Consider the following 15,449-nt stretch of genomic DNA (forward strand, 5'->3'; position numbering starts at 1 on the left):
TTAATCATAAGACCAGACAACAAAATCGAGTTGCAGATGCTTTGAGTCGGAGGGTGGAATTACTAAATATCATAACGTTTGAGGTGGACACATTTGAGGAAGTGAGAGGCGACTACAAGGAAGATCCAGATTTAAGGGTCATTTGGGCAAATCGTTCCAATTAAGTAGGAGAGAGTGGCTACTAGTTGAATGATTATCCCAATGATAAAATCTCATTCAATGTAGGTTGTCTCGGTATAGTTCAGAATTTACCTACCTTTTCCATCCCACTTCATTGTTAGTTGGGAAACTCCTCCATATCCGCAGAGAATGATCAATTGATTATCTAATGAAAGGGAGCCAACTATGTTTGCTTGTATTTTCATTCGGGAAAAGGTCATTTGAGATTTTCATTGAGGTAGCCTAACAGGATATTTTGATAGAGACAAGGTTTATGAAGCAGTGAGTTTACGTTATTATTGGCCCAAGATGAGTAGAGATATAGCTTACTTAGTGGAATGTTATATTTATCAAACCATTAAAAGACATGCCAATAATTCGAGTCTATGTATAGGAGTTCTTATATTAAGCATCTGATCTTCTATGTCATTTGGATGATCACAATTCACCTTTAGACATATGTATTGTGACTCCACTTATAACATATGTGACATGGAAACCCGAATATTTCTAATAATAATTTCCCCAAAAGATCTAGCAGTGGTAGCTGAAGTCGAACTGGACCATAAGAGCCGCTTCACTTACCGTTAAGTCACTCTAGGATATTTGTATTCGAATATTATACATTGAATTTATTAATTTCTCCTCACATCACGGATTTATAGCTGCATTATTTGTTTTGTCTCGATCGTGGCTACGTTGAAAAGTTATATTTGCATTTTCACACTATACTTACCATTTCTTATCAAAAATTCCACAATTTAAAAATAAACAAAGACAAGGCCTTCTTTGTTGACTAAGCTGTCCTTATCTAATTAAGTTAATTAAGACCCAATATGTCCCCTCCCCGTACCTTCATGACCTTTATATATTAAAGCATACCATACCATACCCCCAACTCAAAACATCAAATTTTACTTGTAAAAGAAAATGGGAAACAGTTTAGGATGGAAAAGGAATGTCAAAGTAATGAAGATAACCGGAGAAACATTGAAATTAAAGACTCCGGTGAAAGCCGGAGAAGTGCTTAAAGATTACCCAGGTCTTGTCCTGTTAGAATCGGAGTCCGTTAAGCATTACGGAGTTAGAGCGAAGCCTTTAGAATCGGATCAAAATTTGGTGGCAAAAAGGCTATATTTTCTAGTAGAGTTACCAAAAGTTTCAACGGAGAAACCAAGAAGGGTTCGGTCGGGGATTAACATGAGTGCGAAAGATAGGCTGGAAAATCTAATGCTGGCTCGGAGATCGACGTCGGATCTATCGATAATGAAGCCTGGAGATTCTATAAGAAGAAGCGTTAGCATAGTGAGTGATGATGGAGATAGTGGGGGGATGAGAGTGAAAATGAGAATACCAAAGGCACAAGTGGAGAAATTGATGTTAGAAAGCAAGGATGAAGGTGAGGCTGCTGCCAAGATTATGACTCTTTGTATGGAAAATAATAACAATGAAGGGGAAAGAGGTCGGAGATTCATGCATTGGAATAATAGTTCTTCTGAAATCACCGGTGTTAAGGCACCTCAGGTAACTCAACATTAATCCTGTTTTAATGCCATGTTTACTGCCTTTTTCTTTATTGTTGGACAAATGATTAGAAGCATCCGGTTTTCTATGTTAAATGGAAGATCTCTCATACACATTCATATAACACGGATCTAAATGTGAATTGGAAGCCCTCCTTCATGAACCAATGGTTGGTGGGGATTTTTCAATGGAAACAATCCCCAAGGAAGGTGTTCTGTTCTTGGCATTATGCTCCTACATATTTTGGCTGAATACTTCAAACATCACTCAATTTATTCCATGTCTAATTCTTTTTTCAACTTTCTTCAAATGATAATGTAACTTACAAATTGATAGGTGTTCTAAACTTATTTAAAATAACTTATTAATTATTCAAATTTGTTTAAAATTACATAGATTTTTAGCTTTTTAGTAGCGTCTTGTTATGTTTTTAGAATAACAATGTTTTTTTTTTTATAGAAGAACAATAGTTTGTTTTAAAGTTTTTCACAAAATAAGTATTTTTTTCAAGGCATAATATCAATTTGGTTCCCCAAACTAAGCAAAAATAAACAGTTGAAGCTCTATTATAAGCAAAAAATCATTAATGGAGGCTTCGTCGAAAATCATTCGGCCAAACAGTTTTAGACATCCTTTTCTCCAAACGCATTTTGAACCAACACATAGATTATTACAATCCATATGAAATAGTCACAGTTTCTAATTTTAGGATATTATAGAGACTCAAATAATGATTTATGCTTAGTTTAGTCATCTAATTGATGATTTTGATGGTTTAAAGTCCTAAGTGATTTTGAAGCGTCAAATGAATGTTATGCCTTTTTTTAATATCATTCCAACATTTTTAATACCATTTATGAAAAAATAAAGTTTTACTTTGTTTAATACGTTATTATTTTTATTTTTTATTTCGTTTATTTTTATTTTTTTATAATTTATTTATTGATTAATTTAAAATATGTTCATATTAATAACCATCTGCAACATGTCACAGTTTATCATGCTTTTACTAAATACTAATGATTAACTAATAGCTAATAACAAACACCTAACCGTGATAATAACCATCTAGCAGAATCATAGTACTTGTTTAAGCCATTTCAATTGTAAATTTATAATCAAACACAATAAGTATCTAACGTAATGAAGTAATTAACTCAACATTAAACTCGCATAAAATAGGATACATTTAATTTAAGTTTGAAATTGCATCATTTATAATTTTAAGATAATCACAACTTATTTTGAATTTTAAGTAGTGGCTTAATATACGATGGACTGTTTAATACTATATGCAAAAAAGGATTTGGACACAAAATGTTAGGTTTGAATGCTTATTATTAGGGCTCAGTTGACATTATTCACTTTTGAGCTAAAAAATTGGAACAAATTAAGGAGACAATTAAATAATTAAATAATTAATTAAGGAGATATAGAGGTGAGTCGGTGAAGTAGAAACTAACATTGAATTAATTAAATGTTTGATTTTGTCTACCTATAGCAATCAATAAAACTATGTGAGTTGGTGTTATTTGACTTAATTAGAATTAGGTTACATAGAGGTTGTTATAAATTAGTCAAATCCTAATTAATGAAATTAAAGTAACATGCAGTTGGAGACCAAACCATACATTTCATGTGAATTTTTTCAACTATATATCACTCTTACATTTGTGGCCATCTTAAACATTAATTCTCTCGCGTTTCGTTGTTCATCGCTAGAAGTTTTAAAATATTCTCGATGTATGTGTTCTTCAATAAAATGAAAGTTAAAATGGTTAATGCCGATATAAAAAATAAAGAGTACAATAGAAGTACTTTACTCATTCACTCAGCAATGTTTATATGTGGATTCTGAATTAGTAACGGTGACCGGCCAAATTTAAAGCAAAAGTCAAACAAAGGGTGAGGTTAGGTTTCAAAATGATAAATGAGAGTAGAGTCAAACTTGGGACTAGTTTGTGCAATTTAAGCAACTACTAAAACTAGCTTATTGCTTCTCCTCTAATTACTTGCTTAACATACATGCATAGCCTAGGCCTAGCTATAATACAATGAACTTAGATATTAGTATTTAATTAGTTCCTTAAAACAAAATTTATATATATTACTGACTAAATTGTTAATTAATTGTGATTTTTATTTTTGTAGAAGCGAGTAAGTTTCCTAGCCGCCAGTGAAGCAGAGATGCAAATGGCTGTGGCTTCTTATTGACCAAAATTACATATGAATAATCTCTCAGCTTCAGGCTACAGTTTATGAGGTCTACCACACAGAATTAATTCCGTTTTGTATATAAGAAGAGAAAGGAGTGTTTTAAGATGTTTGTAGGGATTATTTATTTATGAAAGTAGAGCATATAGTGAGAGATAGATGTAACCTTTTTATATGACTCTCTATATTATATCCATAGTCCTTCATTTCTTTACTTCTATCTTTCTATGTTTCCTTAAATTCAAGTGTCAGAAATGAAATTATGTATCAAACTCTAAAATACTAAAGGTTAAGTATCAAAAATATAATTTACTCAATCTGCTGGCAAATGGTTTTTTTTTTTTTTTTTTTTTTTTTTTTTTTTTTGCCATTTCTTAAAAGATATTGTTCATGTATTCCAAGAAAAACACATAATCTTAAACCAAAAGAGTACAATCTTTTATAGTTAAACTAGAAAGATGAGTAATCCCAAATGGATTGAAATCCAAGCTCTCAAGAAGGCTATTAGTTTAATTCATCAAAAGTTCATCTTCCTTACAAATTAAGGAGTATATATACTCTCTTCCTAATTTAAATGAAAAGACTTAAATGCCTCATTAGGGCTACATCATATGCATAGTTTAAAAGGATAAGATGGGAAGAAACAAATATGAGGGTAGTGGTGTAAATATGGTGAGTGGTATAATGGTAATAAGTAGGGTGGTAAAACAGTAAATAGGGATAGCAGTTCTTGTCTCCCCTGGGATGAACTTGGCGGAAAAGGCAACATAAAGACTCACATGCCGTGCCATATGACTCGCACGACGTGCGGGTCAAGTCCTGGCTCTTCCTCGTTTCCTCTTCATTCAACCGCACGCCGACCTCCATGGCACATCGAGCGAGATGTGGCACAATGTGTCAAGTTATTCCTGGATTTTACTCGTTTTGGCTCCTGGTGTGGCACGTCGTGTGGTATGTAGCTCGGCGTGCCACATGATTTCTGCCATATTCTCCTCTTCAATCCTCTTAGTGCCTATGGTGGTGGAAATACCCTCTTCATTCTCCCCTTCTTCAAAAGAGATCTTGATAGTAGAGATGTCCTCATCATTCACCCTTCCTTGAAAAGATTTGGATCCAAATTCTAGCATAGAATAAGAGTGGTCCCCAACACGTGTTTCCCGCTCCGTGCACCCAAAGATTCGCGTGCTCTCCTTAAGCCCACTAAAACCACTCGCCATCACCTACGACTTGTGAAGGTCCAAAGTAACCACCAACGGGTGTATCTCACGGCTTCGGGTCATGGAAACCTCATGTTCATCTACCCAATGAGGATCAACGTCATTCCTCACCGGTGGCACTACATCTCTCCCTCACAAGGTAATGCTTCACAACAAGATCATAGAATGTATGCTGTCCTAACAAAACTGTCATGCCCCTCAATTTGAGTAAGTGAATAAGGCATACAACCACAGGTTTAGATATCTCCAGATAAGAAACTTGACTCAACAACTGTTTGCTCGGGTTGGGATCAATATCCGACCTATAGAGTGCCAAAAATGTAGAGGTTGAGGCTCCACTTTCTGAATTCAATGGATCGTGGTATCTTGTGTTGGGGTTTAGTGTCCTATAGACAATTGTTCTAAGATACAAACTTAATGTAAATAAAGTGTTCTTTATATCATTTGTTTTAATGAGATATGGTTTCATAACTATATAAAGGCAATCCCTTTTAAGAACTAAATAAAGTCTAATAAAAGGAAATCCATAAGTTTGTTTAAAGTGATTATAAAGTGTTCATACAAGCATGAAGTGGGACGAAACTTTATAATAAACTAATAAACTTAAAACCACCCCAAGTCAAGTAATATGTTTAGGATTGACATATCACTGCTGAGACTTGCATGTAACAATGTCTTCTGTTGAGACAGAAAGCTGATCTCACAAGCTTCATATATACAGATATCTGGACAGTTACGTGGATCCAATGAAAAGGAGTTCATTAGGATTGGGGACCCGACTTGAGATAACAGGATGGGTAGATTCATCTTTGTCACCTGTTCATCTCATTGGTATTAATAGGTATAAGTAATCCTCAGACTCAAAGGAATGTTAATTAGTGATTCTGGATTACGGAATGTGATGCTTTGATCCTGTTGTAACACGATCCATAACAGAGATGACTCTGGGGTGTGAACGGCAGACGTTGGGTATCACAGGAAGTAATTGCGGGATAATTATACATTGGATTGAGCATTTGTCACTCCCGATAAATGGGAGATACGTCCAAGGATCGCTTGTGGAAGACTCGACTCTAAATCCTTGCAAGGTGATAGCTTAAGACTTGAAATACAGATTTCACTTAACCTATCTAATTGGAGTTGACTCGGCCTGTACAAGTAAAACGAACGTCTCGCTATATGTGACTTGACATTATCCATAGTCATAAGATTCAGTTCAAGGATGTAGTTGATAAAGGATCGAATTATACTATAACTAATACGGAAATATCAATGACAGAATCAACCTGTCTTCTTATAGCTCTGGGGGAATGTTTCGGATTTGCTAATCACATTTCGCGTACTCATTCCGATATGCAAAGATTAAATATAATTCTGTGAAAATTAATTTAATAGTTGCATACGGCTAGAAGCAATAAGAACCTAATGGGTCACACATAAGACTTGGAGCCCAAAAGAGAAACAGATGTTAATTAATTGATGGAAGCCCAACTGAGTCCACTAAGGCCCAGTAGAGAGAGGGGGCGATTTTATGTATGAAAATACATAAATAATTTAATTTGATTTTAACAATTCTAATTAGATTATGATTGTGAATTAAATTAATGAAATGATAAATAAGTTAGGAGGTTTAATGAGATTAAAATTACTCCTATTATTATTATCCTATAAGGTTATTATTATTATCTTTATATTTAGATATATTAATAGATAATAAATAAGAATTATATTCCGAATTAAATTCTTATTCAGTAACCTAATTCTATCTAACTAGGGTTTAGATACAAGAGAGTATTTATACCCCCTCCTATGTAAATTTCGGCCAACCCTAGCCAGAGAGAGAGAATTTTGACCCACAAGTTTGAGGACGAGATTGTCTACCGCTTCCTTCCGTTCAATTGATTTTCATCTCTTTCTTTTATCCCTTGATCTTGTGTTGATTGATTAGAGGCAATCTATTCTTGATTGCTTTTATACGGTTGATATCTAACTTGATTTTGGGTTGTGTTTGTTTTGTGCTCGTGAACTCGGAGTAAGAGTTGAGGGCACTTCGCTTGCAACGGTAGATAGTTCATCAAAATGTATTTCCTTCTATCCCCCTTTATATGAAATAACGATTAACGGATCTTGGGTTAATGGAAAAAGGTTAAAATTTTTTATATTTCCGCTGCCATACGTTAGCCTTAAATTCCATCAGTGGTATCAGAGCCTGCGTTAAATCCGTTATTTCATATATGAAAATTAAAAGGTTTTTCAATCAGATTGAATAAATATTTATAGTTAGATTAATTAACAAAACTGTTTTGATTAATTAGTTCTAAAGATAAATAAGTTTTAATTAATTGTTAATTAAAATAGTTTATGCATATGTTCCTAATAATTTTGATTGATAATCATTATAACAAAATCTATTAGTTTTATAGTTAGATTGATAAAAGTTAGTTTTATTGATTCTAAAGATAAAATGGAAAATCTATAATAGGTTTTCTTATTTTCTGAAAATCGTTTTAAAACCGTTTTAGAACTGATATATATATATATATATATATATATATATATACATACATATATATATATAATTTTAAAAAAACGGACAGCAGTCCGGGTTGCGCCGCGAGGCAGCAACCCGAACTGCTGTTCGCGGTTGCTGCCTCGCGGCAGCAACCGTGGGCGGCTGGGCGCCGCTGCCGTAAGGTAGCGACGGCCAGCCGCGGCGCTGCTGCCAAACGGCGGCGGCGCCGTGAGTCTCGGGCCCCCCTTTTACGGGCCCGACACGAGAGGACCTCTATTTTATTTTTAAAATTGTTTTTAAATAAAACTGAGTTTTAAATATATTTGTATATATATATGTTTCAGAAATTAATAGTTTTATGTTTTGATTATCGAATGAAAAATTTATTTAAAAGTTTGTTTTACCTATTTGTAAATCAAAAGTATTAAATGAATTGAAATCAAAATAATTGGGACATGCATAATTAAAGTTTTGTATAGTTGTATTAATCTTAAAGGTTAATATAGAAGATACGAAACTGTTAGAATTAAAATTGGATGAAAGTTAATTTGATGTGTTAATGTGATTAACCTAAATATTACATAAAGTACTTATGTAATCAACCAATTAAATTTATTTAATTGAGTCTATGGATGTTTGGAGTTATGGACATATTTGGACCCTCTTTTAGTCTTTTGGTATTTTTGAAATAGGGCTTGCGAGTCCTGTCTTTCTACTATCTATTGTAATTTCTCCTCTCATCTAATTCCCTTCAAGTTAATTGAAGTTTTCTTTAGTAGTATAGAAATTAATATGTAATTTCGAGGCGCCATGGAGAAGACGGAGGACCTAAAGAGAAATATGTAATAGTTAGTATTTCCCTAGGTTTGGCCTTTTATTCCGTCTCTGGCTCGACGAAATAATTTAGATAATATGTCCATAACACCAATGTATGTGTCTGATGTATGCTAAAGCAAATCAAGACTAAGTTAGATTATGAGACTTGAAATAAAAATCCCTCACTAATTAAAAGTTAAGTAAATAAGCAAGTTATTAAAATCGGTTGCCCCTCCCTAATATTATAATTCAGCCGGCAGTACTGGGGGCCTTTGGGTTGTTGAGCAAACTCAAGCTCGGGGTCTTATGGTAACACCTGAATTATCGAAAATCGTTCTTTCATGAATATGGGGTAATACTTAAATTAGATTATGATAATTGGATGAGCAAACTCATGTTAGCATAGACTAATGAGCAATATGGTTGGGATTAATATGAATAGCATATTAGTCACTAATGTGGTTAGTAGCCCAATAACCTAGGAATCACATTAAAGATGTGATTGATTACATGAATCTACCTAACAAATGAGACTAGCTTGTTGAGCAAACTCAAAGCGAAATCTCAGGAGTTAGGATCCTAGCTCACTAAAGGATTTTTGAAATTCTTCGAATTAATATGGAGGGCTATTAATTTGGCAAAATAGTGAGAGCAATTTAAAATGAATCAAAAGACCTATAATTTTAGATTGATGTACTTTAAAGCAAATGAATAACACACGTTTACTCTTTCTCACTCTCAGGTTAAATTAAAACACTCTTAAAATCATGACTAAAACCAATCTGCAAAACATTCTTACCGATAACAAGTTGAACGGTTCAAACTTCACCGATTGGTTTCGTACCCTTAAAATCGTTTTGAAGTTCGATAAAATAGGGTATGTACTTGATACAACGATACCCCCTATCCCAGCTGATGATGCTCCCATCGAAGAAATTGATGCTTACCAAAAGCACAAAGTTGATGACGATCATGCGGGATGCATCATACTTGCATCGATGACACCGGAATTGCAAAGGCAACATGAGGAAATGGATGCCTATTCCATCATCATGCACCTAAAGGAGCTGTTTGGGAAATAGACTAGGTGCGAACGCTACGAGATATCCAAGTTGCTATATCGTTGTAGGATGCAAGAGGGCACATCTGTGATGACACATTGTGTCAAGATGATTGGCTATATTACCAAGCTTTCTAGTATTGGATTCGCGATGGATAACGAACTAAGCATAGACTTAATTCTTCAATCCCTCCCAGAGAGTTATTCACAGTTGATCATGAACTACCAGATGAATGACTTGCAAACCTCTCTTGAAGAGCTTGCAAATATGCTCAAGTCAGTTGAGCCCAATATGAAGAAAGACAAGGCAATACCGGCTTTTGTCATAGAGGGATCAAAGAAGAGGAAGGGGAATTTTCCCAATCCTAAACATCCCAAGAAAGGCAAGGGAGCCATGCCCACTAGAGCTAAAGGAAAGGAAGTGAAGAAGCCCAAAGGAGAGTGCCACTTCTGTGGTAAAGACGGGCATTGGAGAAGGAACTGCAAGGAGTACCTAGCCTCCCTCAAGAAGGGAAAGGGCGGTGCTTCAACATCTGGTATGTTTTATATTGAAATAAATACAGTTTCACAGTCTGAATCTTGGGTACTTGATACCGGATGTGGATCTCATATTTGTACAAAAATGCAGGAACTAAATCGGACTAGGGAATTGAAGAAAGGAAGCATAAACTTGCGAGTAGGAAATGGAGCAAGAGTTGTCGCCCTCGCCATTGGAGATTATGCTTTGAGTTTGCCCTCTAGGCTTGTAATAGAATTAGGGAACTGTTTGTATGTTCCAGAAATGTCTCGTAACATTATTTCTATTAGACGTCTTGTTGACGACGGTTTTCATATTTCAATAAAAGACAAACATTGCGATTTTTATAGAGATGAGGTTTTCTATTTTTCAGGAATATCACAAAATGGGATTTATGTGCTAGATGACAAAATTTCTATTTTCGCAATTGATACCAAAAGACATAAGCTAGATAATTCAACTTACTTGTGGCATTGTCGTTTAGGCCATATAAACAAAAGACGCATGCTTAAGCTACATCAAGATGGGCTTATAAATTCAATTGATCCTGAATCATTGGAAACATGCGAAGCATGTTTAAAAGGTAAAATGACAAAGACACCCCTTAGCAATAAAGGTGAGCGTGTATTAGACACTCTAGGATTAATACATTCCGATGTATGCGGTCCTATGTCAGTCCAAGCAAGAGGAGGATTCAGATACTTCATAAGCTTCATAGATGACCATACCCGATATGGTTATATCTACTTGATGAAGCACAAGTCCGAAGCTTTTGAGAAATTCAAATGCTTCAAAAATGAAGTAGAAAATCAATTAGGAAAGAAAATAAAGATACTTCGATCCGATCGAGGTGGCGAATATCTTTCAGATGATTTTCTAAATTATTTAACTGAATGTGGGATATGCTCACAATGGACACCTCCCTATACACCACAACACAATGGTGTATCCGAGATGAGGAACCGTACCTTACTAGATATGGTACGATCCATGATGAGCATAGCATTACTTCCAAAGACATTCTGGGGCTATGCCTTAGAAACTGCCCTCTTCACCCTAAATCGAGTACCAACTAAATCCGCTAGTTCCACACCATATGAATTGTTCATTGGTAGGAAACCCACATTCTCATTCATGAGAGTATGGGGTTGTTCAGCATTTGTCAAACACATAGAGTCAGACAAACTAGATTCTAAATCTGATAAGTGTTTCTTCATTGGATACCCTAAAGAAACTGTGGGATATTACTTCTATCATCCGGATGATCAGAAAGTAATAGTATCCAAGCACGCAACCTTCTTAGAGAAAGAGTTTCTCGAAGAAACAGAAAAGGGAAGCATGATTGAGCTTGATGAAGTTCAAGAACAAGAAACGCTGACTGAAACAACAGAAGCGGTTGAGGAACCCGAAGCAGTCATATTAGATGAGACTCAAGTGCCACCCATTCGTAGATCACAAAGAGTTCATGAACTCCCAATTAGATATGGTTTTCTAGTGGGAGATGATGATGAGGTTCCCGTGTTAGACGACGAACCCGAAAACTACGAAGAGGCTCTTAACAGTCCAGATTCTAAAGCATGGCTCGAAGCCATGGATTCTGATATGGATTCCATGTACACCAACCAAGTGTGGACTTTGGTTGATCCACCCGAAGGGATAAAACCCATTGGGTGCAGGTGGATCTTCAAAAAGAAGACTGATATGGATGGAAAGGTTAGCACCTACAAAGCTAGGTTAGTAGCGAAAGGATATCGTCAGAAACAAGGAATTGATTATGATGAAACTTTCTCTCCTGTGGCTATGTCCAAATCAATCAGAATATTGCTCGCTATTGCCGCTCACTACGATTACGAGATTTGGCAAATGGATGTGAAAACAGCTTTCCTAAACGGAAACCTGCTTGAGGATGTATATATGATGCAACCTGAAGGTTTCATATCAAAGGATGCAAACAAGGTTTGCAAACTTCAGAGATCCATTTATGGACTCAAGCAAGCATCAAGAAGCTAGAACAAGCGTTTTGACGAAACCATAAAACAATTTGGTTTCGAACAAAATTGCGAAGAAGCTTGCATTTACAAGAAAGCAAGTGGGAGCTCAGTTGCATTTCTGATATTATATGTCGACGATATATTATTAATGGGAAATGACATAGCTCTACTACAGTCGGTAAAAGTATGGTTATCAGTTAACTTCTCCATGAAAGACCTTGGTGACGCAGCTTATATACTTGGTATAAAGATCTACAGAGATAGATCAAGAAGACTGCTTGGTCTTTCACAGGCTACATACATCGAAAAGGTGCTAAAGCGGTTTAGCATGCTTGAATCGAAACGAGGTAACTTACCCATGGTACATGGAGTAAAGTTAAACAATCATCAATGTCCTAAAACCGAAGATGATAAGAAGCGCATGGCTGTAATCCCGTACGCCAGCGCAATCGGTTCGATTATGTATGTTATGCTTTGCACTAGACCTGACGTAGCGTTCGCGTTAAGTATAACGAGTCGTTACCAAGGTAATCCGGGAGACGAGCACTGGAATGCCGTCAAGAACATTCTTAAGTACTTGAGAAGGACTAAAGACATGTTCCTAGTGTACGGAGAAGGGGATCTGAAAATAGAAGGATTTTCAGATGCCAGTCATCTCACAGATGAGAACGATTTTAAATCCCAATCAGGATACCTGTTTATCTTGAATGGGGGCGCGGTCAGCTGCAAGAGTTCCAAGCAAGGAAGCATAGCTTTCTCTACGACTGAGTCAGAGTATATAACTGCTACGGAAGCAGCAAAGGAAGCGGTTTGGATTAAGAAGTTCATTACTGAACTTGATGTGGTGCCTGACATTGTAAATCCCATTACACTGTACTGTGATAACAATGGAGCCATTGTGCAAGCAAAGTAACCACGGTCTCATAATGCATCCAAGCATTACCTGAAGCGATACCACATTATAAGAGAAATTGTGGCAAGAGGAGATGTGAGAATAGAAAGAGTACCTACTGAGGACAACGTTGCAGATCCGTTGACAAAGCCCTTAACCCAGAAAGTACATGATCGTCATCTTAGTTCTACTGGGATAAGTTGTAGAAACAATTGGCTTTAGTCCAAGTGGGAGTATGTTGGGGTTTAGTGTCCTATAGACAATTGTTCTAGGATAGAAACTTAATGTAAATGAAGTATTCTTTATATCATTTGTTTTAATGAGATATGGTTTCATAACTATATAAAGGTAATCCCTTTTAAGAACTAAATAAAGTCTAATAAAAGGAAATCCATAAGTTTGTTTAAAGTGATTATAAAGTGTTCATACAAGCATGAAGTGAGACGAAACTTTATAATAAACTAATAAACATAAAACCACCCCAAGTCAAGTAATATGTTTAGGATTGACATATCACTACTGAGACTTGCATGTAATAATGTCTTCTGTCGAGACAGAAAGCTGATCTCACAAGCTTCATATATACATATATCTGGACAGTTATGTGGATCCAATGAAAAGGAGTTCATTAGGATTGGGGACCCGACTTGAGATAACAGGATGGGTAGATTCATCCTTGTCACCTGTTCATCTCATTGGTATTAATAGGTATAAGTAATCCTCAGACTCAAAGGAATGTTAATTAGTGATTCTAGATTACGGAATGTGATGCTTTGATCCTGTTGTAACACGATCCATAACAGAGATGACTCTGGAGTGTGAACGACAGACGTTGGGTATCACAGGAAGTAATTGCGGGATAATTATACATTGGATTGAGCATTTGTCACTCCCGATAAATGGGAGATACGTCCAAGGATCACTTGTGGAAGACTCGACTCTAAATCCTTGCAAGGTGATAGCTTAAGACTTGAAATACAGATTTCACTTAACCTATCTAATTGGAGTTGACTTGGCCTGTATAAGTAAAACGAACGTCTCGCTATATGTGACTTGACATTATCCATAGTCATAAGATTCAGTTCAAGGATGTAGTTGATAAAGGATCGAATTATACTGTAGCTAATACGGAAATATCAACGACAGAATCAACCTGTCTTCTTATAGCTCTGGGGGAATGTTTCGGATTTGCTAATCACATTTCGCGTACTCATTCCAATATGCAAAGATTAAAATTAATTTAATAGTTGCATATGGCTAGAAGCAATAAGAACCTAATGGGTCACACATAAGACTTGGAGCCCAAAAGAGAAACAGATGTTAATTAATTGATGGAAGCCCAACTGAGTCCACTACGGCCCAGTAGAGAGAGGGGGGCGATTTTATGTATGAAAATACATAAATAATTTAATTTGATTTTAACAATTCTAATTAGATTATGATTGTGAATTAAATTAATAAAAGGATAAATAAGTTAGGAGGTTTAATGAGATTAAAATTACTCCTATTATTATCCTATAAGGTTATTATTATTATCTTTATATTTAGATATATTAATAGATAATAAATAAGAATTATATTCCGAATTAAATTCTTATTCAGTAACTTAATTCTATCTAACTAGGGTTTAGATACAAGAGAGTATTTTATACCCATCTCCTATGTAAATTTCGGCCAACCCTAGCCAGAGAGAGAGAATTTTGACCCACAAGTTTGAGGACGAGATTGTCTACCGCTTCCTTCCGTTCAATTGATTTTCATCTCTTTCTTTTATCCCTTGATCTTGTGTTGATTGATTAGAGGCAATCTATTCTTGATTGCTTTTATACGGTTGATATCTAACTTGATTTTGGGTTGTGTTTGTTTTGTGCTCGTGAACTCGGAGTAAGAGTTGAGGGCACTTCGCTTGCAACGGTAGATAGTTCATCAAAAGGTATTTCCTTCTATCCCTCTTTATATGAAATAACGATTAACGGATCTTGGATTAATGGAAAAAGGTTAAAAAAATTTATATTTCCGCTGCCATACGTTAGCCTTAAATTCCATCATCTTGTACTCACTCCACCAAAGCTAACTTCACCATTAGGTGGGCCCTCATTCGTTATCGGATCAAAGTTTTGACCACTCCTTGCATTACTTTTTGGTGTCGATTCCCGAATTTGATTTTTTTTTAAACATTAACCAGAAACTAGTCCACTACATTCGATGAACCACTAATTGGATAATGAATTATTTCGTTTGGTTGATCTTTTATTTTGATTTCTAACCATTAGTAAATAAAAATAAAAAGAATAAAAGAATAAAAGAATTCTCATTTTTAATGTGAGTGGGACGACGGGTCAATGGATGTGAGAGAGATATGTGCTCATTGTGTATGTGTGGACTATAGATTAGAGAGCAAAATGAGATGAAGATGGGGCCATTGTGTATTTCTGGAATAAATATTAAAGAATAGATAGATTTAGTTCACGTATAGAAATGCATGTTGTTGTGCTTAGACAATAAGATTAGAATGAGTCCTAATTGATCGAGTCCAACATCTTAGTT

General features: G+C 35.5%; 1 protein-coding gene across 1 annotated transcript; it reads left to right on the top strand.

Moving 5' to 3' along the window:
- Nucleotides 1-1,043: 1,043 nt before the first annotated feature.
- Nucleotides 1,044-4,214, top strand: LOC136209379 (uncharacterized protein At1g66480-like). Its single transcript, XM_066000825.1, has 2 exons — nucleotides 1,044-1,683; nucleotides 3,835-4,214. Exons 1-2 carry the CDS (start codon nucleotides 1,090-1,092, stop codon nucleotides 3,895-3,897), a joined length of 657 nt encoding a protein of 218 aa, XP_065856897.1. The 5' UTR covers nucleotides 1,044-1,089; the 3' UTR covers nucleotides 3,898-4,214.
- The last annotated feature ends 11,235 nt before the right edge of the window (nucleotides 4,215-15,449 follow it).

The sequence above is a fragment of the Euphorbia lathyris genome, chromosome 10, assembly GCF_963576675.1.
Source record: "Euphorbia lathyris chromosome 10, ddEupLath1.1, whole genome shotgun sequence".
Taxonomy (NCBI): Eukaryota; Viridiplantae; Streptophyta; class Magnoliopsida; order Malpighiales; family Euphorbiaceae; genus Euphorbia; species Euphorbia lathyris.

Excerpts from the sequence above, each read along its gene's own strand:
- LOC136209379 (XM_066000825.1), top strand. The coding sequence starts at position 1,090 with ATGGGAAACAGTTTAGGATGGAAAAGGAATGTCAAAGTAATGAAGATA. Across the intron at positions 1,684-3,834 it reads CCGGTGTTAAGGCACCTCAG|AAGCGAGTAAGTTTCCTAGC; the intron begins GTAACTCAACAT and ends TTATTTTTGTAG.